The sequence below is a fragment of the Bufo gargarizans genome, chromosome 1 (assembly GCF_014858855.1).
Source record: "Bufo gargarizans isolate SCDJY-AF-19 chromosome 1, ASM1485885v1, whole genome shotgun sequence".
NCBI classification, from domain to species: domain Eukaryota; kingdom Metazoa; phylum Chordata; class Amphibia; order Anura; family Bufonidae; genus Bufo; species Bufo gargarizans.
Genome location: NC_058080.1, coordinates 158,725,451 through 158,752,481, shown reverse-complemented (window position 1 = coordinate 158,752,481; position 27,031 = coordinate 158,725,451). Strand labels below are relative to the sequence as shown.

Genomic DNA, 27,031 nt, shown 5'->3' with positions numbered 1-27,031 from the left:
ATTTATAAGACTGATCAGGATCCTGATTAGTCTTAAAAATGCCTCATCAGTCAGAAAAATGCATTGAAATGCCGGATCCGTCTTTCCGGTGTCATCCGGCAAAACGGATCTGGCATTTATTTTTTTCACCTTTTTTTCAATCTGCGCATCTCCGGCATTCTGGTTTATTCTGGCACTAAAACATTCCTATGGAAAAAATGCCGGATCCGGCATGCCGGAGATAAAACTGTAGCATGCTGCGGTTTTATCTTTGGCCTGATCAGACAAAATGACTGAACTGAAGACATCCTGATCAGTGATGGTCAGTTTGCAGTGTTCGCCAGCGAACACATGCGGGCCGCCGTCTTTAGTAAGGTAGACTCAACCGTCCGGCGATGCACAGGTAAGCCCTTACCTGTGCCGGGAGTCGGTCTGAAATCAAATGCAGTCACCAGACTATGTTCAAGCTGTGATTCGGCGGTAAGGCTAGGGCTACCCTGCGGTCTTGATTTTGACACCTCCTCTCACGACCAGAAATCGCCATGTAAAGGGGTTATCCAGGAAAAGGGATTTATGACTTGGCCTCTTTCACACTTGCGTTCTCCGGATCCGGCGTGTACTCCACTTGCCGGAATTACACGCCGGATCTTCAAAATGCTTTCAGTGTTACTATGGCAGCCAGGGCGCTATTAAAGTCCTGGTTGCCATAGTAGGAGCGGGGAAGCGGTATACTTACAGTCCGCGCGGCTCCCGGGGCGCTCCAGAATGACGTCAGGGCGCCCCATGCGCATGGGTGACGTGATCACGTGATCCATGCGCTTGGGGCGCCCTGACGTCACTCTGGAGCGCCCCGGGAGCTGGCCGGTAAGTATGCTGCTCCCCCGCTCCCCGCTACACTTTACCATGGCTGCCAGGACTTTAGCATCCCGGCAGCCATGGTAACCATTCAGAAAAAGCTAAACGTCGGATCCGGCAATGCGCCGAAACGACGTTTAGCTTAAGGCCGGATCCGGATCAATGCCTTTCAATGGGCATTAATTCCGCATCCGGCCTTGCGGCAAGTCTTCAGGATTTTTGGCCGGAGCAAAAAGCACAGCATGCTGCGGTATTTTCTCCAGGCAAAAAACGATCCGGTCCGGAACTGAAGACATCCTGATGCATCCTGAACGGATTTCTCACCATTCAGAATGCATTAGGATAAAAGTGATCAGGATTCTTCCGGCATAGAGCCCCGACGACGGAACTCTATGCCGGAAGAAAAGAACGCAGATGTGAAAGAGCCCTTATGCTCAGGATAGGTCATCAGTATCATATCTGTGGGGATGCAACACCTGAGACCCCCGCCGATCAACTGTTAGAAGAGGCCTTGTGTCCTTGGGAGGCTGAATCGCTCACCATAGCTCCGGTCAGCACAGCGGTGCCCTGAAACAACTGATCGGAGGGGGTTCCATCCCCCACTGATGTGATAATGATCACCTATCCATTGTCTTTTCCAGGATAACCCCTTTAAAATCCAGTCATATCTCACAAAAGCCACAAGCAAGTTGCCGCTGAACATGACTTACATTGTGGTCTGTGATCCCATGCGACCTGTGACATCTTCATGTCACACGACACGCTAGCCCCAGCTTCACGCTGTCCATGATATAACCAGATAGTCCATATCCGTTTGTCTGCTTTCTTCCTACCACAGAAATACTACACCCTGTATTTTTACAGAATTTAGTTCAGGAAGTTGCCTTATTTTCCGTGTTTCACTGACTGCTGTAAAAACCGTACTGCCCGTTCACCGTTGGACACTGGTATGCACTGGGCACGTGGCATGGGCATGATGCCATTTTTAGCATTTTGCTGTGCAAAACAGTATTTTATATAGTTTTATATAGTATTATATAGTATTTTCATTTACAACGCTTTAATTCCAAGACCAAGTATGGTCCCAGGTGCACATGTGAAATAATAAGTGCACTTCCATCTGCATTTACAGGCGGCCCAGAAATCAAGACATACAGAGGCCGTAACAACGCTTTATGTATTGTGTACGCCGTGGGGTTATGGGACTGTCACAGCGTACTCTGTCCTGTTCATGTTGAAATGTGACAGTTTTACTATATTTAAAGGGGTTATTCCATGATTAATGACATGACAATCTCTTTATAACAAAGCTAGAAGCAGCCCTGTCCCTCGCATGGATCCAGAGATTTCCCCATTCATTTCTCCAATTGCTCCACTAGATTTATTTCCAGCTGTCAGCTTAGGGGACGTGTCCTTTCTGCTGCAGCTGGTGGCAGTTGAAGGATGGAACCGAGCATGTGCTTCCGTCTCAGTGAGCAGGACAGAGAAATGAGAAAAAGATCAGACAGCAGGTGGCGCTATACTGATAGATTTCAGTGAATAACTCAGTGGCTATACTAAATTTGTAATTACATGCAATTGCAAAAGTATTCAGACCCAGGTGCTGGTTTAAAAAATGTAGACTATTTTTCATGGGATAAATCCAAAAAATAAATGCTGTATAATGTCATGTGTTCAATATGGAATGTGTTATGAAATAGAGGAACATTGTTATAACCGGTGATGTGATGTCTTACAGGTGAACCTGAATTTAAGTATGTCGGCAACATGCATGGGAACGAAGCTGTGGGTAGAGAGCTTCTCATTTATTTGGCGCAGTACCTCTGTAATGAATATCAGAAAGGCAACGAAACAATCATCAATTTGATCCACAACACCCGCATACACATCATGCCTTCCATGAACCCCGACGGCTTTGAAAAGGCTGCCCAGCAGGTAAGTGAGAGGCTAAAACACCTACATAGTGGCGAGATGCAAGAAATGCATTCACTTAGTTTAATGCGTGTGCTGTCCGCATCCGTGGCTCTGCAAAAAAAAATAGAACACGTCCTATTCTTGTCCTTTTTGCGGGAGGTACAGCACGTGACCGCTGCAGCCTATCACTGTGCAGCTGAGACCATCGCTAGGTTATAGCGGTCACATATTGTTTTTTTTATAGTTTTTCTGCAATTTACTGTCATCGGGCTAAGCTTAAAGGGCTTGTCTGAGTTATTTAATGAGGACCCGTCGCCTCTCCTGACATGTCTGTTTCAGTAACTACTTGCATTCCCCATGTAGTAACAATTCTGGAGCACCTGTTCTTATGACTCTATGTTCTTCCTCTGTTATTTTTACCAAAAGTTTATGAATGCATTGCCAGAAGCTTGCAGTAAAAGTACAGATGGGTGGTACCAGTCGGAGGGGTGTCCCTGCAGAGTCTGACACCAGCAGCACTGATTGGATAGAGTCAGACACACCCACTACTGGTAACAGCCAACAGTACCTTTACTGTAGACTGCTGGAATAATAAAGGAACGGTACAACATGGAGCCATAAGAACAGATGTCCCAGAATTATTATTATATGGGGAATGCAAGTAGTTACCAAAACAGACATGTCAGGAGAGGTGACAGGTCGTCTGTCTGTAGCAGCCATGTATCACTTGTGTTACCCAAAGGGACAAGCTGATTGAATGCCAAGTCACACTTAATTATTTCCCGCATTGTTCAGACTATGCGACGCCCCCCAGGCTTAGACAACAGAAAATTACAAAAAATATGTTCTACTTATTCAACCTTCCCTGGCGGTTTAATGAAGTGGAGGGGTCAAGGTCAGTAACATTGGGATCTTATGTAGAGGGGGTAATAGTTTGGGTCATCTCCTGTGTCATACTATGACCATTGTGACAACCAGCAATGGTGCATGTGGTCACCTCATTCAATGTACCTATCCAGGTAAATGTGCCTCCTGTCATTGCTCTGTAGTGTCCTGCCATGCCTATGATGCTAGAATATAAATATTTTTGTATTTTAGTATTAGTTTTTTATTTATTTTTTTACTCTCCATGATCATGGCATTATACTAATACATACACAGCTCTGCAGTACGCTCATTTTACACACACAGCTCTGCACTACGCACATTATACACACACTGCTTTGCTGCATACGCAGACAGCTCTACAGCACCCAGTCCCCTTAATGCCACCATATAGTAATTATTTGTGCCCCCTTCACAGTAGTAATGCCCACACTGTGCCCCCTACACAATAGTAATGCCCACACTGTGCCCCCTTCACAGTAGTAAAGCCCACTCTGTGCCCCCTTCACAGTAGTAATGCCCACATTGTGTCCCCTTTACAGTAGTAATGCCCACACTGTGCCGCCTTCACAGTAGTAATGCCCACACTGTGTCCCCTTCACAGTAGTAAAGTCCACATTGTGCCCCCTTCACAGTACTTATGCCCACATGTGCCCCCTTCACAGTAGTAATGTCCACACTGTGCCCCCTTCACAGTAGTAATGTGCACATTGTATCCCCTTCACAGTAGTAATGTCTACAGGTGCCTGATTCACAGTAGTTTTGCCCAGATAAGCCACTTCACAGTAGTATTGCCCGGATGTTCCCCGTTCACAGTAGCTATGCCCAAATGTGCCCTCTTCACAGTTGCTATGCCCAGATCTGCCTCCTTCACAGTAGTTACGCCAACATTGTGCGCCCTTCACAGTATTTATGCCCACATTGTGCCCCCCTTCACAGTAGTTATGCCCAGATATGTGCCCTCTCACAGTAGTTATGCCCAGTTATGTGCCCCCCACAGTAGTTATGACCAGATATGTGCCCTCTTACAGTAGTTATGACCATATATGCCCCCTTACAGTAGTTATGACCAGATATTTGCCCCCTCACAGTAGTTATTAGGGATCGACTGATTATTGGAAGTACCGATATTATCGGTCGATATTCAGGATTTTGTACCTTATCGGCATCTAACCTTGCCGATATACCGATAATGCATATAAAGCGAATACTAGTGAGCGCTTACATTATGGAAGCGCGCACTAGTATGCATCGGGTGCCGGGAGCGGGGAAGAAGCGCAGCAAGCACTTCCGATACTCGCTCTCCCTGGTCTTCTTTGATGGGGCTCGTGCTGCACTGTCCTGACCCTGTACAGCGTCAGGATGTAATGCGCGCACTATGACCTGACGCTGCACGCTGTCAGGTGACAGTGCAGCGCGGGCCGGAGAACACAGGGGAGCGAGACGCCGGACCCAGAGATGAAGAGGAGCCGCGGCGCAGGAGAGGTGAGGAGTTTTTTATTTTATTCATCTGAGGTCTGATAGGGGGTTAATAATGGTCTGATCTGAGGTCTGATAGGGGTTAATAAAGGTCTGATCTGAGGTCTGATAGGGGTTAATAAAGGTCTGATCTGAGGTCTGATAGGAGTTAATAAAGGTCTGATAGGGGTTAATAAAAGGCTGATCTGAGGTCTGATAGGGGTTAATAAAGTCAGTGAGGAGGGGGGAATGGTGTGGAAATTGGCATTTGGCACTAGTGTATTATAAATGTAAATTATAAATTGACTACCAACTAAGGGCTTTATTAATTTATAATTTGTAACTAGTGCCAAATGCAAATTTCTACCACCTCAGTGACTACCAACTAATATAATATATATTATGAGATATAAAATATCGGTATAAATTATCGGCTATCGGCCTGAAAGTTCACAGATTATCGGTATCGGCTCTAAAAAAATCAATATCAGTCGATCCCTAGTAGTTATGACCAGATATGTGCCCTCTTACAGTAGTTATGACCAGATATGTGCCCCCTCACAGTAGTTATGACCAGATATGTGCCCCCTCACAGTAGTTATGACCAGATATGTGTCCCCTCACAGTAGTTATGACCAGATATGTGCCCCCTAACAGTAGCGATGCCCAGATATGTGCCCCCTCACAGTAGTTATCGCCAGATATGTGCCCCGAAACAGTAGTTATGGTCAGATAGGTACCCCCTCACAGTAGTTATGACCAGATATGTGCCCCCTCACAGTAGTTATGACCAGATATGTGCCTTTTTTACAGTAGTTATGCCCAGATATGTGCCCCCTCACAGTAGTTATGCCCAGATATGTGCCTCCTCACAGTAGCGATGCCCAGATATGTGCCCCCTCACAGTAGTTATGACCAGATATGTGCCCCCTCACAGTAGTTATGCCCAGATATGTGCCTCCTCACAGTAGCGATGCCCAGATATGTGCCCCTCACAGTAGTTATGACCAGATATGTGCCCCCTCACAGTAGTTATGACCAGATGTGTGCCTCCTTTACAGTAGTTATGCCCAGATATGTGCCCCCTCACAGTAGTTATGCCCAGATATGTGCCCCCTCACAGTAGCGATGCCCAGATATGTGCCCCCTCACAGTGGTTATGGCCAGATATGTGCCCCTGCACAGTAGTTATGCCCAGATATGTGCCCCCTCACAGTGGTTATGGCCAGATATGTGCCCCTGCACAGTAGTTATGACCAGATATGTGCCCCCTTCAGAGGAAGTGAAAAAAAAAAAAAGGGTAAATGCTCACCTGTTTCCTGAGATGATCACAGCTCAGCTGCCGGAGATCCCCAGCAGCAGGATACTGTCACACATCACGTTGCTGTGTAGGAAGAGCACAGCTGAATCCTGGCCGGCATGCTCCTCCTACACAGACCAGTACAGTAGATCGTGCTGCTGCTATGGGGTGCTGGCAGCCGAATGGTGAAGCGGGGAGCGGACGGCTCCCTGCTTCACCATTACAATCAGCTGTCTCTGCGTCCTATAGCGGGACATACCTCAGCTATTCTGGGACCACGGGACAGCCACTGAAATACTGGACTTTCCCACCAGATCTGGGACTGTTGGGAAGTATGCAGTGCACACATTATGTACGCACATTATACACACAGCTTTCAGCACACACATTATACATATACACACAAACACATAGACAGCTCTCTCTCCCTCACACACACTATTATCTTCAACTTCTTCATTACCGGAGTGTTTACCCCCTTTCTTACCAGTCAAATCTTTCAGTTTTTAAATGCAAATAACTAATTAATAACTGAGCCAACTTACTTGTCTTTGATATTATATTTCACAGGACACCTTAGGTTATCTAACCCCTATAATGCCCCCCGAAATGCCCGCACTGCATACAGGTAATACTTACCTCGCTCCCTGGAGTGCACACGGCTGGTGCTCATATTTTGCAGGTCTGCGGTTTACGGTCCACAACACAGGCACAGGCATCAAACAGTCGTGTCAATGTGGTCGTAGTTTCATAAAAGCCCTTTACAGCGTGCTATAGAACAATTTGTGACTTATTTATGGCATACACAAACAATGGATTTCCTATTTAACCCCTTAAGGACCAGGCTCATTTTCACCTTAAGGACCAGGCCATTTTTTGCAAATCTGACCAGTGTCACTTTAAGTGCTCATAACTTTAAAACGCTTCGACTTACCCAGGCCGTTCTGAGATTGTTTTTTCGTCACATATTGTACTTCATGACACTGCTAAAATTGGGTCAAAAAAGTTAATTTTTTTGCATAAAAAAATACATTTTTTACCAAAAATTTTGAAAAATTAGCAAATTTCAAAGTTTCAGTTTCTCTACTTCTGTAATGCATAGTAATACCCCCAAAAATTGTGATGACTTTACATTCCCCATATGTCTACTTCATGTTTGAATTGTTTTGGGAATGATATTTTATTTTTTGGGGATGTTACAATGCTTAGAAGTTTAGAAGCAAAATTTGAAATTTTTGAGAAATCTTCAAAATCCCACTTTTTATGGACCAGTTCAGGTTTGCAGTCATATTGTGAGGCTTAGATAATAGAAACCTCCCAAAAATGACCCCATTCTAGAAACTAAACCCCTCAAGGTATTCAAAACTGTTTTTTCAAACTTTATTAACCCTTTAGGTCTTCCACAAGAGTTGATGGCAGATGGAGAAACAATTTTGAAATTTCTATTTTTTGGAAAATTTTCCAATATAATCAATTTTTTCCAGGAGTAAAACAAGGGTTAACTGCCAAACAACACTCAAAATGGGTTGCCCTGATTCTGTAGTTTGCAGAAACACCCCATATGTGGTCGTAAACTACTGTTTGGCCGAACGGTAGCACATAGAAGGAGGGGAACACCATATGGGTTTTGGAAGGCAGATTTTGCAGGACTGGTTTTGTTTATACCATGTCCCATTTGAAGCCCCCTGTTGCACCCCTAGAATAGAAATTTCAAAAAAGTGACTCCATCTAAGAAAGTACACCCCTCAAGGTATTCAAAACTGGGTTTACAAACTTTGTTAACCCTTTAGGTGTTCCACAAGAGTTAATGGCAGATGGAGAAACAATTTTGAAATTTCTATTTTTTGGAAAATTTTCCAATATAATCAATTTTTTCCAGGAGTAAAACAAGGGTTAACTGCCAAACAACACTCAAAATGGGTTGCCCTGATTCTGTAGTTTGCAAAAACACCCCATATGTGGTCGTAAACTACTGTTTGGCCGAACGGTAGCACATAGAAGGAGGGGAACACCATATGGGTTTTGGAAGGCAGATTTTGCAGGACTGGTTTTGTTTATACCATGTCCCATTTGAAGCCCCCTGTTGCACCCCTAGAATAGAAATTTCAAAAAAGTGACTCCATCTAAGAAAGTACACCCCTCAAGGTATTCAAAACTGGGTTTACAAACTTTGTTAACCCTTTAGGTGTTCCACAAGAGTTAATGGCAGATGGAGAAACAATTTTGAAATTTCTATTTTTTGGAAAATTTTCCAATATAATCAATTTTTTCCAGGAGTAAAACAAGGGTTAACTGCCAAACAACACTCAAAATGGGTTGCCCTGATTCTGTAGTTTGCAAAAACACCCCATATGTGGTCGTAAACTACTGTTTGGCCGAACGGTAGCACATAGAAGGAGGGGAACACCATATGGGTTTTGGAAGGCAGATTTTGCAGGACTGGTTTTGTTTATACCATGTCCCATTTGAAGCCCCCTGTTGCACCCCTAGAATAGAAATTTCAAAAAAGTGACTCCATCTAAGAAAGTACACCCCTCAAGGTATTCAAAACTGGGTTTACAAACTTTGTTAACCCTTTAGGTGTTCCACAAGAGTTAATGGCAGATGGAGAAACAATTTTGAAATTTCTATTTTTTGGAAAATTTTCCAATATAATCAATTTTTTCCAGGAGTAAAACAAGGGTTAACTGCCAAACAACACTCAAAATGGGTTGCCCTGATTCTGTAGTTTGCAAAAACACCCCATATGTGGTCGTAAACTACTGTTTGGCCGAACGGTAGCACATAGAAGGAGGGGAACACCATATGGGTTTTGGAAGGCAGATTTTGCAGGACTGGTTTTGTTTATACCATGTCCCATTTGAAGCCCCCTGTTGCACCCCTAGAATAGAAATTTCAAAAAAGTGACTCCATCTAAGAAAGTACACCCCTCAAGGTATTCAAAACTGGGTTTACAAACTTTGTTAACCCTTTAGGTGTTCCACAAGAGTTAATGGCAGATGGAGAAACAATTTAGAAATTTCTATTTTTTGGAAAATTTTCCAATATAATCAATTTTTTCCAGGAGTAAAACAAGGGTTAACTGCCAAACAACACTCAAAATGGGTTGCCCTGATTCTGTAGTTTGCAAAAACACCCCATATGTGGTCGTAAACTACTGTTTGGCTAAACGGCAGGACATAGAAGAAGGGGAACGCCATACGGTTTTTGGAAGGCAGATTTTGCTGGACTGGTTTATTTACACCATGTACCCTTTCAAGCCCCCTGATGCACCCCTAGAGTAGAAACTCCATAAAAGTGACCCCATCTAGGAAACTACGGGATAAGGTGGTTGTTGTTTTGGGACAATTTTTGGGGTAAATTAGATTTTTGGTTGCTCTATATTACTCTTTTTTGAGGCAATGTAACAAAAAAATTTAATACTAAAATTGTTTCTACATTCGCTATTTAGTTTTGTGGAACACCTAAAGGGTTAACATAGTTTGTAAAGTAATTTTTGAATACCTTGAGGGGTGTAGTTTCTTAGATGGGGTCACTTTTTTGGAGTTTCTAGTCTAGGCTACATCAGGGGGGGCTTCTAATGGGACATGGTGTAAAAAAAAAAAACTGTCCATCAAAATCTGCCTTCCAGAAACCGTATGGAGTTCCCTTCGTTCTATGCCCTGCCGTGCGGCTATATAGCCATTTACGACCACATATGGGGTGTTTCTGCAAACTACAGAATTGGGGCAATAAATGTTTAGTTTTGTTTGGCTGTTAACCCTTGCTTTATTACCGGCAAAATGGATTTAAATTTAAATTTTGCCCAAAAATAGGTGTTTTGGCACCGTTTTTATTTTATATTTTTAACACCGTTCATCCGAGGCGTTTGGTAAAAAGTTATTTTTATAGCGACGACTTTTACGCACGCGACGATGCCCAATATGTATGGCTCTCAGACTTTGGAGACACTAAGCAGGCATCCTAAAACTGCGGCCCTCCAGATGTTGTAAAACTACAATTCCCACCATGCCCTGATGATGGCTGTAGGTTGTCTGGGCATGCTGGGAGTTATAGTTTTACAACATCTGGAGGGCCGCAGTTTGAGGATGCCTGCACTAAAACTAATATTTTTTGGGGAAAGAAAAATTGTTTTCGTGTCTCCAAAGTCTGAGAGCCATAGTGTTTTATGTTCTCTAGTGAACTGTTGGGGATTATAAAAATTTAGTACTCCATGGAAGTGTGATACTCCCTGAAGCAATCGATAATGCAGAGGCCCGGATGATCGGGGCACGTGTCACATTGAGTTGTGGTGTCCTTCCGTATCCCCCTCTTGTGACACACTCTGCACTTTTTTTGGGTTCGTCCCTTCTTTCCAGTATGGGGGACCACACCTGGAAAGTGTTGGCCAGGGACGATCCGGGCGCCTCCAGTTCCCGAGGTACTCCGGCCTGCTCTTTCCCGGTCCGAAAAGATCAGGTCTTTGAGGACTGCCTCATAGAATTGGAGGAATGTCCCTGTGCTGCCAGCGCTTCGGGATAGTACAAAAGAGTTGTACATGGCAACCTGCACCATGTAGACCGCAACTTTTTTGTACCATGCCCGGGTTTTGCGCATGGCGTTATATGGCGTGAGGACTTGATCAGAGAGATCAACTCCTCCCATATACCGATTGTAGTCGACGATACAATCGGGCTTGAGGACCGTTGCCGCGGTACCTCGCACAGGGACTGGGGTGGTGCTGTTACCGTGGATTGTGGACAGCATAAGGACATCCCTCTTGTCCTTATACCTGACCAGCAACAGGTTTCCACTGGTAAGTGCACGGGTCTCACCCCTGGGGATAGGTACCTGGAGGGGGTAGGCAGGGAGGCCGCGTTGATTTTTCCGCACGGTCCCACAAGCGAACGTGGATCTGGCGGCAAGGGACCTGAACAAGGGAATGCTGGTATAAAAGTTGTCCACGTACAAGTGGTAACCCTTATCCAGCAGTGGGTACATAAGGTCCCACACGAGTTTCCCGGTAACACCCAGAGTGGGGGGACATTCTGGTGGTTGAATCCGGGAATCTCGCCCCTCGTACACACGAAATTTGTAAGTGTACCCTGAGGTACTCTCACAAATTTTGTATAGCTTCACGCCATACCTCGCCCGCTTTGTGGGAATGTATTGGCGGAAACTGAGTCTCCCCTTGAACGCAACGAGAGACTCATCAACCGCGACCTCCCTTCCAGGTACGTAGGCCTGCTGAAATGTGGCCCCAAAGTGATCGATGACCGGCCGTATCTTGTACAGCCGGTCATAGGCAGGATCACCTCGGGGGGGACATGCTGCATTATCGGAATAATGCAGACATTTCCGGATGGCCTCAAACCGGTGACGTGTCATGACCATACTGTACAGTGGGGTCTGGTATAGGACGTCCCCACTCCAGTATTGCCTGACACTGGGTTTTTGGACTAGACCCATATGCAGCACGAGGCCCCAAAATGTCCTCATCTCGGCTGCACTGACCGGCGTCCAGCCACCGGGTCTAGCCAAAACTGAGCCTGGGTTTTGAGCGACGAACTGTTGGGCGTACAGATTCGTCTGCTCCACCATCAAATTCACCAGTGGGTTACTGAAAAAAAAACTAAAAAAGTCTATTTCAGTAAACCCCACTGTGGGAATCTGGATTCCAGGATTGCCAGCGAAATCCGGAATCTCAGGCTCAAAGTCCACTGGGGGACACCAGCTAAGTTCATCGGCAGGGGGCTCCGGTGAACTTATTTGGTGGGCCGGGAAACCAGTACGAACCCCAGGGCGGCTCGTACTAGGGTGGGCCACAGGATCCCTAGCATGTGTGGCCCCTGGCTCCGCCTGGCGGCGTCTCCGCTGCCTTGGTGGCTCATCGTCATCCGATGATGATGAGGAGGATGCGGATGACAAAAGGAACGTGGGGTCATCCTCATCCTCACTGGGGCTCTCAGAGTCGGAGGCAATCTGGGCATATGCCTCCTCGGCTGAGAACACCCGGCGGGCCATGGGTGTGTGTGTGTGCGTGTGTATGTGCGTGCGTGTAAACCTTTATTCTATGTGCGTGTGTGTGGGGGCACGGGTGTTCACGTACTAAAAAGTCCAGGCAAAAAAAATGGGCAAGTGTTAGAAAAAAAAAAAAAAAAAAAAGTTCAAACTTGCTGATCTGCGGTTCAACGCTGATCAGCGGTCGGTGGGGTGGTGGGGCGGGCGATGCGCTAACAGTGGACGGACGCTAAAAAGTGCCGGCCAGTCAGCGCACGCAGAAAAAAAAAAATGTGGTGGTGGGGGAAGGGTCTGGTGGTGGGGGGAGGGGGTTGGTGGGTGGGGGGGGGGGGCTGGTGGTGGGGGGGGGGGGCTGGTGGTGGGGGGGATGCGGGGGGGGCAAGTGGCGTGGGGTCTGGGGTCTGAAAGTTGTAAAAAAAAAAAGTTTGGAATAAATGTGTTTTTTTTTTTTTTTTTTCTCTAACTTTTCCCTTCTTTCCCTGCCTAACGGTGCCTCTCCCTCACTGACCCTAACCTACCTGGGTGGCGATGGGTGCAGGAGGGTGATGGATGCCGATTTAGGGGGACACAGGAGCTGGTGCTGGACGATGCTGCACGGTCAGGGTGCTGGACAGGAAGAGGAGGGGAGAGAGGAGCGCAGGAAGTTTGAATCTCGCGCCTCTCTCCCCTGCACCAATCAGCACCCTGGACAGCGGCGTTCAGCACCAGGGCCAGCTCCGCCTCTGCAAATCCTCGGACTGCGATTGGTGGTGTAAAATTACGCCACCGATCGCAGTCTTTTTCCGGTTCATCGGGTCACAGGACACCCGAATGGACCGGAAACGCAGAAAACCGCAGGTCTGAATTGACCTGCGGTTTTCTGCGATCGCCGATACGGGGGGGTCCAATGACCCCCCCCTGCGTTGTTACGGGATGCCGGCTGAATGATTTCAGCCGGCGTCCCGTTCCGATTAACCCCTGCGGCGCCGGAATGCAGATTTTAAGTCAGGACGTACCGGTACGTCCTCGGTCCTTAAGGACTCGGGAAATAGGGCGTACCGGTACGTCCTCGGTCCTTAAGGGGTTAAAAAATATACTTTTTAGATGATTATTTTAATGTGCGTATCTGGTACTTTATTTTAGTTCTATAGATGTACTAAATAAAATAAAACCAGTTTTTTCACTATACTCATGTTGAAAATAGCATTTCCTTGTAAAAAGCTCTTGTGATCTCTTGTGATCTGAGGTCTACTTGCACCCCCTAGTGGTGGTCAGGTTTTAACCCACTCATAGGGAATGAATTTATATGTTCAGTAACAGAAAATGCCATCGCCTAAATGCGGAATCTATAAGTAAGAACATTCCTTCTAGTATTTAGCCAAGTGTCGGAAGTCTATGCAGTATGACTTAGTGCTGTTTTTTGTTCTCCACAAGCCTGGAGATATAAAGGACTGGTTTGTTGGACGTAGCAACGCACAAGGTATAGACCTGAACCGAAATTTTCCTGATCTGGACCGTATTGTCTACATTAATGAACGAGAAGGTGGAAACAACAATCACTTGCTGCAGAACCTGAAGAAGTCAGTTGACCAAAACACCAAGGTATGTACAATGCTGTGGAGGGACGTCCGGTTATACCCCGTGTTATGTGAACTATACTCTGTATTTAGCTGAGGTTCATGAAACAAAGTCCAAATATTCCATCAGTCCTTATGATCTGGGGAAAGTTAGTCGGAGATTGGAAGCTCTTACTGTCAAGGACTTCTCTCCTTTTGTCCCATCGTTTCTTCATTCGGTGACTTGTCATTATACTCACGTGTTATCTCTCTAAAAAGCGCCATGGAATATGTTGGCACATATAAATAATGATTATTGTATTACTGTAGAGTTGTAGTGATTTAAAGGGGTTGTACAGGTTGTGATATGTATGATCTATCCCCAGCATAGGTCATCAGTATCAGATCGGCAGGGGTCCGACTACCAGCACCCCGCTGATCTGCTGATTGAAGTGGCTGCATAACTCATGCAAGCGTTGCGTTCCTTTCAGTGTTTACCTGCACGCCGTCATAATTATAGTGGCGGTGCAGTGTGACTACTCCTTCCCCTCTCATTCAAGTGACGGTTAGCGGGAGGTGTAATTAGAGTGCACTACGATTACGTTATTATTAGACAGCGTGCAAGTAAACACTCCAAACGCTGCAGCCTCTTCAACTAGCAGATTAGTGGGGGTGCTGGTAATCAGACCCTATCGATCTGATATTGCTGATCTATGCTGAGGATGGATCATCAATATCCTGACCATGCACAACCGCCTTTACAGCCTTTTCCAGGCCATTACGGACCACCAGCATTATCTTGTCTGCTTCAAATGAAAAATCCTAGCGACATTCCACCAGTGTCTGAGATGATAAAACCGGTACTATCATTCTAGCATCAGTTTCTAGGTGTCAGGCAGTACCTGTCCTGTACTTGTATGTTGCATGGTAACTATAGACATTCATTTTGCAGCTTGCCCCTGAAACCAAAGCAGTAATTCACTGGATAATGGATATTCCATTTGTACTGTCTGCCAATCTGCATGGAGGTGATCTTGTTGCCAATTATCCATATGACAAGACCCGAAGTGGTAAGTACTGAGTGCCACGCTTGTGTCTATGCTCCCTATGTATGTTACTGCGATTCCCCATTCACCCGAATATCAGAACACAGTTTATGGGCAAGGCTGGCACTGATACTGCGGGAAAAAGGAACTCTTGAAAGCACCTGGTGATTTTTTTTCTTATGTTCAGACTGCGTGATAGTTAGTACTTTATGTGAGTATGTTAGTAGTTTATGTGAACCTCTACTTTCATAGTGTCAGCAGTCTGCATGTCCCGGGAGGTCACACTCGTCCAATTTGTTTAACATGCAGAGCACTACAAGCTGTAATATGTCTCTGTCTACAGAGGCAGGCAAAGAAATGTAGTAGTAGCCTGAGGCTGTGTGACTAAGCACTGAGCACAGCTTCAAGGGGCTAAAAACATAACCAAGATGGCAGGTAAACGGCTGCCGAATAAGTTTACAATGCTTCTTTAAAGGGGTTATCCTTTGATTAATGCAAAAATGTAAATCGGACATCATATAGTACATAACAGTCTCTTTCTAACAAAGCTAGAACCAGCCCTGTACCTCACATGGATCCATAGATCTCCACATTAATTGCTCTTCTAGATTTATAGCAAGCTGACAGCTCAGGGGGAGTGTCTTTTCTGCTACATTGTCTACTACTAATGTCCTTTGGGACTAAATTACACCACTTTTCCTGCACCTACCTACTTAGCTAAGACTTAACTTTTATTTCCTATTATTTAATACTTATGGTGTAAATAACTAGTTTTGTTAAAATTTTCAGTAGTCACTGGCCATTTGTATGTCCCTTTAAATCACCCTGTCGGGACTGTCACCTGACTGGGTTTCGATACACACTTTTGCCAACAGGCTGCGCGCTTGCCTGTATTTTATATTTGCTCAGTGCGATTCATTTTATTATACTATTATGGCACAGTGATTTACTGCCATAAAAATCAGAGCCTCAGGCTGCCCCCCGACATGTTTCGCCGTATCACGGCGTCTTCAGGGGTTAGGGCACTCTGCCGTGATACGGCGAAACATGTCGGGGGGCAGCGTGAGGCTCTGATTTTTATGGCAGTAAATCACTGTGCCATAATAGTATAATAAAATGAATATAGTATAATAAAATTTTCATTGTATTTTCATTGTATGTCATATAGTACATGGCAATCTCTTTCAAACAAAGCTAGAACCAGCCCTGTACCTCACATGGATCCAGAGATCTCCCCATTCATTGCTCTGCTAGATTTATATCAAGTTGGCAGCTCAAGGGGAGTGTCTTCTCTGCTACAGCTCAGGAGGCGTGTCCATGCTCTCCCTATCACAGCTCAGGAGGCAGTTGAAGGATGAAACTGAGCATGTGCGGCCTTCACAGTGAGCAGGTCAAAGAAATAAGAAGAAAAAGCAAACAGCAGGTGGCGCTATACAGATACATTTTACTTAATAACCCACTGGCTATGCAACATTTTTAATTAAATGCAATTACAAAAGTATTCAAGGTGCTGGTTTGAAAACTGTAGAATATTTTTGTGGGACAACCCTTTTAAACTTGTACTTTGCTGCTACCCGACAAATATCCTGGGGAAAATCATTGCACACAACAGTTTTTGTCCGGCCGATTCCCAGCATTCTGTGCCATAACAGCCTGCCGGAGAGGACAACCATAGGAGTCACACTATTGTCCTAGAATAATACTGGACTATAACTCAGAAGAGGCCCACCCAGGAGGAGGGCTAAAAGATTTTATTGTCAGGACCCCTCAACAGCACTATACAATGACATTACATACAGTGACATGTCATACAGTATATACGTGTAAAAAATGGACTGAGCAGTTGCTGTGCTTCATCTGAGAGAATGATCCTGATTAGTCACAGGAGTGAGGGTTTCACGGGAGGAGGGGGTTATGAAGAAGTTCCTGGGTTAGGTGCCCGTTGAAAAATTTGCTGTGGGGCTGCGTCACCTCTAGTTAGAGCACTAGATAGAAAGCAGGCCAGCCAGTATCCTTTTCCCCAAGGTAACCACCCTCTTGAAGTCGATAAGGGCACCCTCATGCCCCATAATCAGTCATCCTGCAGCTCTGTGAGCATGTGTTCAAGGCAAGAGCCAGGATACCGACAAGGTCTCCAGGACAAGGCGGTCAGAGGCACAGGCTCGGCGGCAGGCTACTACTAAAAATCTATGTGTATTCATGCACTTTTAGGGATTTGCGAGTAGTGGTAAGGTAATCGTTTTATGTAGTGGTACAGAATGAATTCTACTGGTAGGCCTTTGGCATCCCAGTCTGATACTGGATATATAGAAAATAGACAGATAGATAGATACTGTAGATAGATAGATAGATAGATACTGTAGATAGATAGGAGATAGATTTAAGATACCGTAGATAGATATGTATACATAGATATAGATAGATAGATAGATAGATATGAATAGAAAGGTAGATGCATAGAAGGATTAGTAAACATTAAAGTAAATAAATTAAAATTAACTTGTCTAGATTAAAAATTCACCATTTACTCACCATACTGCAAATACCAGTATAACTCCCTGCGGGTGTGCACTATCCTGAGCGCATGCATCTTCTCTGTTCTGTTTCTAGGTTACATTCATTTGGATTATAATTTCTTTCTTCATTAGCGGCATGACCTGTTCAAATCCTCTGGATTTCGACACTATCCCTCACTAATTGGCTGGATTATAGAATATACAATTTACAAGATCCCAGTAGACATGGCCGGCAGGAACAGTACGCTGCCCATTGCACACATGTGTGCTCCTAAACAGATTTTGGAAAGGAAACTGCACAAATACTAACAATAAAACAAGAGACATCTGTAACTAGTAAAGAGTTGGAAGTATAAAGCATGTAAGAGTCCCCTGTATACAGGCCTTATGGCAGCGAGAGAGGACAGCTGCAGAGCACGGCTAAGAGATCATTGTGTAATTTGCCTAGGTCCTATGGAGATCATTACAGTACATAAGCAAAGTGAAAAAAAGAATCATGCTGACAATCGAGTCAATATTTCAGTTGTTTAAGGTCTAAAAATGGCTACTTTTTATTAGGTCATAGAAAGGATTTTTCTAGTTTTATGTTAATAAAGCTCAAAGGGGTTGTACAGGGGGTTTATACTGATGACCTATGTTCTGGATACGTCATCGATATCAGATCAACGGGAAATAAGTAAAAGGTGGGAGAACGGAGCCTCTAGATGCAGGAACAACGCCCCCTGCTCCTAGAGGCTCATTAGCATATTGTAAAACTTAGATTTCTGGCGTAACGGGGGCATAGATAAAAGTAGGAATAGGCTAGTTAGGTTTAGCTGACATTAGCACATCGCTAATGTCAGCTAGCTTAATAGGGTTAAATCTGGTGACAATCCCTTTAACCACATGTTGCCCATTATGTGAGGCGATACTTGATGGGGTCACCTACCATTTATGTGAGGCACATGGAGGTCCAAATTGATAAAAACCAAGTACCTCCTTACATAATGGGCAACAGGGGGTTAATACATGAGGTACATGATGGAGTTACTTGCTATTAATTTGAGGCATGTGGTTTTATCAATTTGAACCTACACCTGCCTCATATTTATATCAGCCCTGAAATTAGATTATAATGACCCCCAAGCAATATCAGCCCCTTATATCAGATGAGAATGACCCCCAGCAATACTAGCCCCTCATATCAGATTATAATAACCCCCAAGCAATATCAGCCCCTGATATTAGATTATAATGACCCCCAGCAATACCAGCCCCTCATATCAGATTATAATGACCCCCAGCACTATCAGGCCCTCTTATCAGATTGTAATGACCCCCCAGCACTATCAACCCCGATATTAGATTATAATGACCCCCGGCAATACCAGCCCCTCATATCAGATTGCAATGACCCCCCAGCAATATTAGCCCCGATATTAGATTATAATGACCCCCAGCAATATCCTCATTTGACCCCAAGCAATATCAGCCACTCATATCAGATTATAATGACCCCCCCCCCCCCCCACACACCAATATCATCCCCTCATATTGGGACGATAAACAAAAATGAAACAGTGAAATAAAAATTGTATGGCTGTATGGGGTTAACTCACAAAACCTGATAACCTACAGAGAGAACAAATGCATTCTTCCAGCCACACTAAGCATTTGTAGCCTTCATACGGCATCATTTGAACCGCACTATAGATGAAAGGTTAGGGTACAATGTCGTATAAGTGTGCAGAATACATAGAAACAGCAGGGACAATACAAAGGTGGAATCAAGCAGTCGACAGGTCTTTTTTATCTACTCATTAAAAATTTTCTGATTAATACTTTGCATTCTTTTGTTTTGCAGGCAATGACCATGAATACAGTGCTTGTCCCGATGACAGCATTTTCAAGAGCTTGGCCCGTTCATATTCTTCAACCAACCCAGCCATGTCTGATTCAAACAGGACACCATGTCGCAAGAATGATGAGGAAGGCAGCTTTGTGGATGGGACCACTAATGGTGCAGCTTGGTACAGTGTACCTGGGGGTAAGCTTATCCCATGGCAGACAAAGGATCATGGTGTAAATGAAGACTCAAAATATAAATATGTCCAGCATTATTCATTTTTTTATGCATGACTCACAGTAGGTTAAAAATAAAAAAGAAGCCATGATCAGTGATCCCCCGTCTCTGCTGTTCCAAAACTGCCCTGGTCCCTGCTTCTCTACATTTCCTGGTCCCCACTCAACACACTGTTAATGCAAGAAAGGACCCTCTCAATCAGTCACTAGTTGAGGAAGATCACTGCCAATGACTCCAGAGGAAGGCTAAAAGCCCTATGAGGTGGTCACCAATGATCTCATACTAGTGGAAAAGTTGGTTCCTGACATTGGTAATTAGAATACAGATTGCTCCATCTCCAGAAATCTAGTATCCATTATTTATGATAATATATCTGTAAAGAAAGGCATCCAGGTGGTTCTTGAATTTGTACAATGAATCTTGTTGAAGGGTGCAGCATAGTCTCACCGCTTCCATTAAATAATCTCCATCTATGATGATGGTCAAAGAACTAGATGCCCTCTGTAATGTTTATAGGCCTAGAAAAACCATTACATAGTTCACTACTCATGTCTGTTCATATACTTGCACATTTTAATTGCCTTTTCTATATCTTAATTTGTTATACCCAAACATTAAAGGGGTTTTCCAGGTTCTAGAGGAAACCGTCCAACTCGGGATTAACCTGTACTACAGAATAGATAATTACTTACCTGACAGATCCCACACCTCCTCTCCAGTTCTCCTGACTGGGCTCTGTTGTTCCTGTTCTATTTTTACAGCTGCATTGGTGACGTCAGGTCGACAAGATGTGACCACTGCAGCCAATCGCTGAGCTCTTCAGTACACTGCTGAGGTCAGTGATTGGTTGCAGCGGTCATGTGTTGTCGACATGACGTCACCGCTGCAGCCAGGAAAACAGAGCCTTGCGGGGAGAACTGGAGTGATCATCAGTTAAGTAATTATCTATCTATTCGTTTTCCCTCTTTAATTCCACCAAAATTTCTCTTTCAGTCTGATCAGTATTCTTTTCCCTCTGTCAGCTATACATGTATGCCAACAAGTACCTTCATGCTTCTCCTGTCTTCCACAGGAACGTCAAGGCACTCCTGCCAAATAGTGTCCATCCCAACAGTACCTCTATGGTGTCACCCACAACTATCACAGTGCCCCTATAATAGTGACAGCCACAGGGCTCTGCATCACTGTGAGCCACAAAGACCATAAAACATTGCCAGGATCAGAGTCTCTAGTGCTTCTATAACAGTCATAGTGCCCTCATAACAGTGCTACAACAGTGTTCCCATAATGGTATCAGAGTGCCATGAGCGACAGCCACAGAGCTGCCATACCACAGTGGCCTCCTGACTGGCAGCCACAATCCCTCCCAATGAGTACAAGTCACGTGCCCCCTCCCAGTGCCAAGGTCTGTCTCACCCACTGTGTATTTCTTTAATATGATGGCTTTTATATGCCTTCCTCTAATAAAATGAAAAGCTACATAAACCTTCTACAAGCTATGCCTTGCCTGCTGGTAACCAGTGTGCTATGGTTCTAGGTATGCAGGACTTCAATTACCTGAGCAGCAATTGCTTTGAGATAACTGTGGAGCTGAGCTGTGACAAGTTTCCACCCGAGGAATTGCTGAAGAATTACTGGGAAGAAAACAAGGAATCCATGGTGAATTATATTAAGGAGGTAAAAGGTTTTCCTAGTTCACTGAAGCATTGCTTTACAGAGGACCTGTCACCTCTCCTGATATGCCTGTTAATAGCTTTATGCATTCCCCATATAATAACAATCCTGGGACATCTATTCTTATGGCTCTATGTTGTGCCATTGCTTTATTATTTCTACTAGAAGTTATGAATGAATTGCTAGCAGTCTGCAGTAAGGGAACAGATGGGTGGTAACCAGTTGGGGGTGTGTACCTACACATTCTCACTCTATCCAATCAGTGCTGCCAATTTTAGACTGTGCAGGTACACACCCCCAACTAGCTACCGCCCCTCTCTACCCTTACTACAGACTGCTAGCAATTCATTTATAACTTGTAGTAGAAATAATAAAGGAATGGCACAACATACAGACATAAGAATAGATGCTCCAGAATTGTTATTACATGGGGAATGCATGAAGCTATTAACAGGCATGTCAGGAGTGGTGAAGGTCTGTAAGGTAGATAGTAGAAACTAGTATAGGACATTTACTGAGTAGCTTCACATGATTTATAAGCTACATTCAGTGGACTTCCTGATCACTAAATATCTTCCTTCATTTTTCTTGGTTGTGGGTTTTCCTATAAAGCCCCTTTCCTAATATTCATTAGGGAATCAGCAGTCATAAACTCGACTGAACAATTGCAACACTCGCCATCAAATCTGTTACTTAGGCCCCATGCACACAACTTTATCAATTTTGCAGTCCGCAAATCCCATACCCCCAAAATACATATTCTTTCTGTGTGCCGTCTGCATTTTTTTTTTTTTTTACAGACCCATTGACTTCATTAGATCCTCAGTCTGCATTTTCCAGACATATTCTATCTTTTAGCAGAACAGACATACAGATGTGGGAAGCACACAGATGATCCATGTACTTTCCGCATCTGTATGTATGTTCCGCAAAAAGAACATTTCCTCTACTTGGCTGCAAAATATCGACCATGGACCCGACAGTCAATGAGACCACAAAATATGTAGGTGTAACACGGACAGTATCACCTACATATGCCCATAAACATATAAGGACCCTCATAAACATAAACCAACCAAATATGAAAGTACTGGTCCAATTTTTAATTCACAGCTTTATTATTGCATAATACATATATCGAAAAAACTGATTGTAATATTGCTAGAGAGAAAAAAGAGGGGAACGCCCCAATACAGAAAGCACCCTGGTAACATAGCCATCCAAAATATGTAATAAATTTGTTGGGATGATACTATTTCTAACACGTCTTATCTAGTGACCAGTAAAGTTAGTGTCTGTTCATGTCTTAAAAAAATACCCTTTAAAACTGGACATGCAGTTAGATAAGTTGAGTGATCACTCATTAAAGGGATATTCTGGTTTTAAGTGATCCACAGGGGATCACCTGTACGCTGCAGGGCCCCCAAAATGAACAGAGAGGCAAGTCTGACATGCACACTACTATTCACCTCTATAGGACTGCCGGGGATGACTGTCTGCTGCCTTCTGACAGTGGGTGGTTCAGGTACTGAGTCTGCAAAGATGGCTCTTGGCATTGCTTTAGAGAAGGTTAGCGACTTTTTTTTACCTTTAGTACTTGCAGTTTTTTTCTGTTGTTTTTTAAGCAGTATAGAGAGAACACCTAGAAAATGCCATTCCCAGAGCATGCTGGCTTGGCTTCATAGGAAAGGTGCATGGTTTAAAATGTGACACAGTGCACAAAAATGTGCCAAAAAATGTTGCCCATATTTTGGTGTACATTAAGCTAACAATTAAGTGGTGTAAACTTAGCCTAGACAGTGTAGAGGTTCACCAAATTTATCATCCAGCATCATCCACTGTGATAAAACTGGTACCATTTAAAGGGATATTCCAGGGTAATAGAAAATCTTTCCCACATGCTGCAAGTGCTGAACAAAAACCTGAGGTAATACTCACTTCTCCAATCCCCCAGTTCAGCGAATCGTTAATTTCTAACGATAATTTGTTTTCCCTTAGTCCTAATAGCAGCACAGATGGGGTTAACCACCCCCTGTGGACTAGTAAGACCGGCAAAAAATGTTATGACTCCAAGTAATAAACCAATAAAACACTTAAAACTCCGCTATAAAGGAGGGAATCACACCCAGCCCACTGTGTTATAGCAAGAAATAAACTAGACTTACTAGGGTGGGATATTTGTGTGCTGCTGTTAGGACTAAGGGAAAACAAATTATCGTTAGAAATTAACGATTCCCTTATGTCCCACCAGCAGCACAGATGGGGAGATAGCAAGAAGAACCCCTAAGGAGGGCCATCATGCCTAGCAGAACCAAGTATAGTCTGCTCAAAGGCCGAGTATTCAGCTAATCTGGCATCCAGTCTATAATGGGAGATGACTGTTGATTCAGAGTTCCAGGAGGCAGACTTGCAAATCAGCGGAAGAAGACTCCTCTCGGCAAAAGAAGTAACTACGGCCCTGGTAGAATGGGCCTTTGCAAACCCTGGAGGGTCTAGAGATTGGGAAACAAAGGATTCCCTAATAGCCACCTTAATCCAACAACTGATGGCTTAGATGCCTTACGGCCTTTAAACTTACCGGCAAACTGGATTAAAAGATTTTCATCTCTCCTGAACTCCTTTGCTCTATCCACATAGATCTGGAGGTATCTCGAGACATCCACAGGATGTCTAACAGGTTTCTCGGAGGAGGTAAAAGGTGTAGAAAGAACCGGGAGGGATATTACCTGGTTGATATTCTGGAACGAAGAACCTTAGGCCTAAAGTACGGGAGAAATATTAGAAGGACCCGGTCTTTCAAAAAAGATAGTATAGGGCTCGTGCACTGAGAAAACCTGAAGCTCAAAGACCCTCTTGGCCGAAGTCACTGCAAGGAGAAAAACAAGTTTCCAAGTGACAAACTTGAAATCTACCTCCTCCAAAGGCTCAAAGGGGGGAGATGCTAACCCCTTGAGAACTACTTCTAAATCCCATTGAGGAATGGGTCTCAGTACTATAGGCTTTAGTCTTTCAGCTCCCTTAAGGAACTGTTTGATGAGCGGGTCCTGACAAAAAGACTTGTTGAGGCAAGCTGAAATGGCTGAATCTTGAACCCTCAGAGTAGATGGAGCAAGGCCCTTGTAAAGGCTGTCTTGCCCCTTCTTATCCGACAGGCCTTCCATGATCTTATCTAGCTCTGAGCCGAACAATCGGTTGGGCTCAAAGGGAAGGCAACATAAATTATACTTAGAGGAGTTGTCAGCGACCCAAGGCTTAAGACACAAAGGCCTACAGGCTGCTGACACCAGGGCCATGGATTTGCCCGCCAATTTCAGCTGCTGCTGCGCGGTATCGCACAGGAAATCCATCGCCAGGTTGACATTCTTGAAAGCCGCCAGAATGTCGTCCCGAGACACCTTCTGATCCATGTCCGTCTGGATCTGGTTTAGGCTAGACCGGAGGAACGTAGAGACTTCTGTAGCAACAATGGCCGTAGAAGCGGAAGCTGCAGCTGCCGTATAACTTCTCCTGAGAGTGCACTCCGCTCTCCTGTCAAGGGGATCCTGCAGACTAGACCCATCGTCTGCTGGAACCAGAGTGCGCTTGGACAATTTGGCAATAGCCATGTTCACCTTGGGAATGGAACCCCACGATTCCAACAAGGGTTTAGCCATCGGAAACATGGTTCTAAATCTCTTGGTTAAAACCGGACCTTTTTCGGGTTTCTTCCACTCTGTACACATGACAGAGAGGAGGGTCTCATCTGCTTTAAAGACACAAAGTGCCCGACCAGCGGGATCAGAGGGCTCCCCGGGTCAACATCATGGTCCCCCGACCTGATGGACTTAAAGGATAACGGTCATATTTTTTATTTTTTTTGCTAAAGTGTAGGGCAAGTGATAGGTAACAATTTTGCAATAGACTTTATTTAGCCAAAACGTTTATTTTTGGTAGATGCAATCTAATGCTCCTTTACATTCACTGACCTGCGATCCCTGTGATAATAATTCATGAAGCAGCCACCGGAAGTAGAAGAACTGTGCGCAGTGAGCCGGCTGCTGCTTCATGAATTATTATCACAGGGATCGCAGGTCAGTGAATGTAACAGAGCATTAGATTGCATAGAAAGGGGGAATATAAATGTAATTTTAACTCCTAAGACTCCTGTGCCCAGCCTTCTGTCTCCCAGGGAAGCACGGGAGGCAGAGGCACAGCGTCTGCACAGCCCGTCTTCCCTTTTCTAATAAGAGACGGATGGCCCTTAGCAACGCTCATTTTGAAGAGTGCTGCTAAGGGCCATTTCAGCCCCAGTTTAGCAGGATAAATGTTTCCTCTTGGAACCCGCCTTTCTGCCATCTGAATCCCGCAGAGAAGACATCACTGCAGGAAAAAGAGACAAGTAAAACATTTGTAAATTACCTATAAATGTTTAGGGAGAAAGGTAAAGAAAAAGGCAGACTGGTGGAAGCTGAAAAAGAGGATCCGAATAATAAGGCACCAATAAGTGGAAGAACACCAACTTATAGGGACTCTGGGAGCTAGCTTGAGAAGCATGTGCAGCCAGAGACCGAACTGGTGCACAATGCTTCCTTAAATAGGGGAGGGGGTAGACCCAGAACAAAAACCCTGCCCCCTGAGGGAAAGACAACAGAAAACTAAGTAAAAGTTTCCCCCCCCACAAGAAAACACTGCTAATCCTCTGGGAGGACGAAGAACGGCAAAAGCAATGTAAAAATCCTATGCGAAAGCGTGTCGCAAGGAAGCACCGGAAGTGACGTCAGAGCACTCCGACGTCACTTCTGGAAGATGGCGGCACCCAGCGGCCGTGAGAAACCGGACCGAGGACACCGCCAAATCCACAGCAGCTGCGCAGAGCCGGCAGCAGGTAAGCTGCCGGCCAGGTTGTTAAACAAACAAAGGGCAACAGCCCGCAGAAACGAAAAAAAGATCCCCCTTAGAAGAGAAAAAAAGGGGGGATCACCGCCTAGTCCACCTGTCCGGGAGGACAGAAAAAAACACAGTGGGCTGGGGGTGGTTCCCTCCTTTATAGGGGAGTTTTAAGTGTTTTATTGGTTTATTACTTGGGCTCATTAAAAATTCCACCGGTCCTACCAGTCCACGGGGGTGGTTAACCCCATCTGTGCTGATGGTGGGACGTTAAGGGAATCACTGGATGCAGCACAGGGCCACATTCACAGCCATTTCATGTCTGAAAAGAAGCAGTAAGTGGAGTGCAGTAGGGCCGGGCATTGGCAGAAAAGCTGGGTGGCCGAAAACACTGCTGTCAAAACGCTGTGGGTGAAAGCAGCCCAAAGATCTAATCAACACACAAGGTCATTTATCAAATCAGCTATGCCAGTTTTGTGGCGTAACACATTCGTGGTCAGATTTTGTGACATTTGGTCAGCCTCACCACTTTTATAAGTGGAGTAGGTCAGGATTTCAGTTTATAACACCTTTAAATCTTAATTATGATGTGCAACTTTTTAATAAGTCACAAAAAAGTTGCATCTCCATGCCAGGCAACCCCCTGATGTACTTTTACAAACTTTTGCCAAAGATATTATTACTGTGCGCCATTTCATTAAAGGGGTTGGCCCATCTCATACATTGGGGGAATATCGCTCCTTTCTTTAGAGAGGAGCCCGCTCATGAGTGGTCGCCCTCTATTCATTTCTATGGGAGTGCCGAAAATAGCAGCTCGCTTGGCTATTTTCGGATGTTCCATTGAAATAATGCGAAGCAAACCGTGCCAGCGCTGCTACCACTCCACTCATTTCTATGGGGCTGACGGAAATAGCTTGGCTATTTTCTTCACTTACATAGGA

General features: G+C 44.7%; 1 protein-coding gene across 1 annotated transcript in view; it reads left to right on the top strand.

Moving 5' to 3' along the window:
- CPE (carboxypeptidase E) overlaps positions 1–27,031 on the top strand; it is an 85,783-nt gene that overhangs the window by 48,587 nt on the left and 10,165 nt on the right. Inside the window, exons 2-6 of the mRNA XM_044296757.1 lie at positions 2,573–2,769; positions 13,805–13,972; positions 14,879–14,996; positions 19,332–19,514; positions 21,088–21,227. Of these exons, the coding sequence (XP_044152692.1) occupies positions 2,573–2,769; positions 13,805–13,972; positions 14,879–14,996; positions 19,332–19,514; positions 21,088–21,227 (806 nt within the window). The remainder of the gene's footprint in view (positions 1–2,572; positions 2,770–13,804; positions 13,973–14,878; positions 14,997–19,331; positions 19,515–21,087; positions 21,228–27,031) is intronic.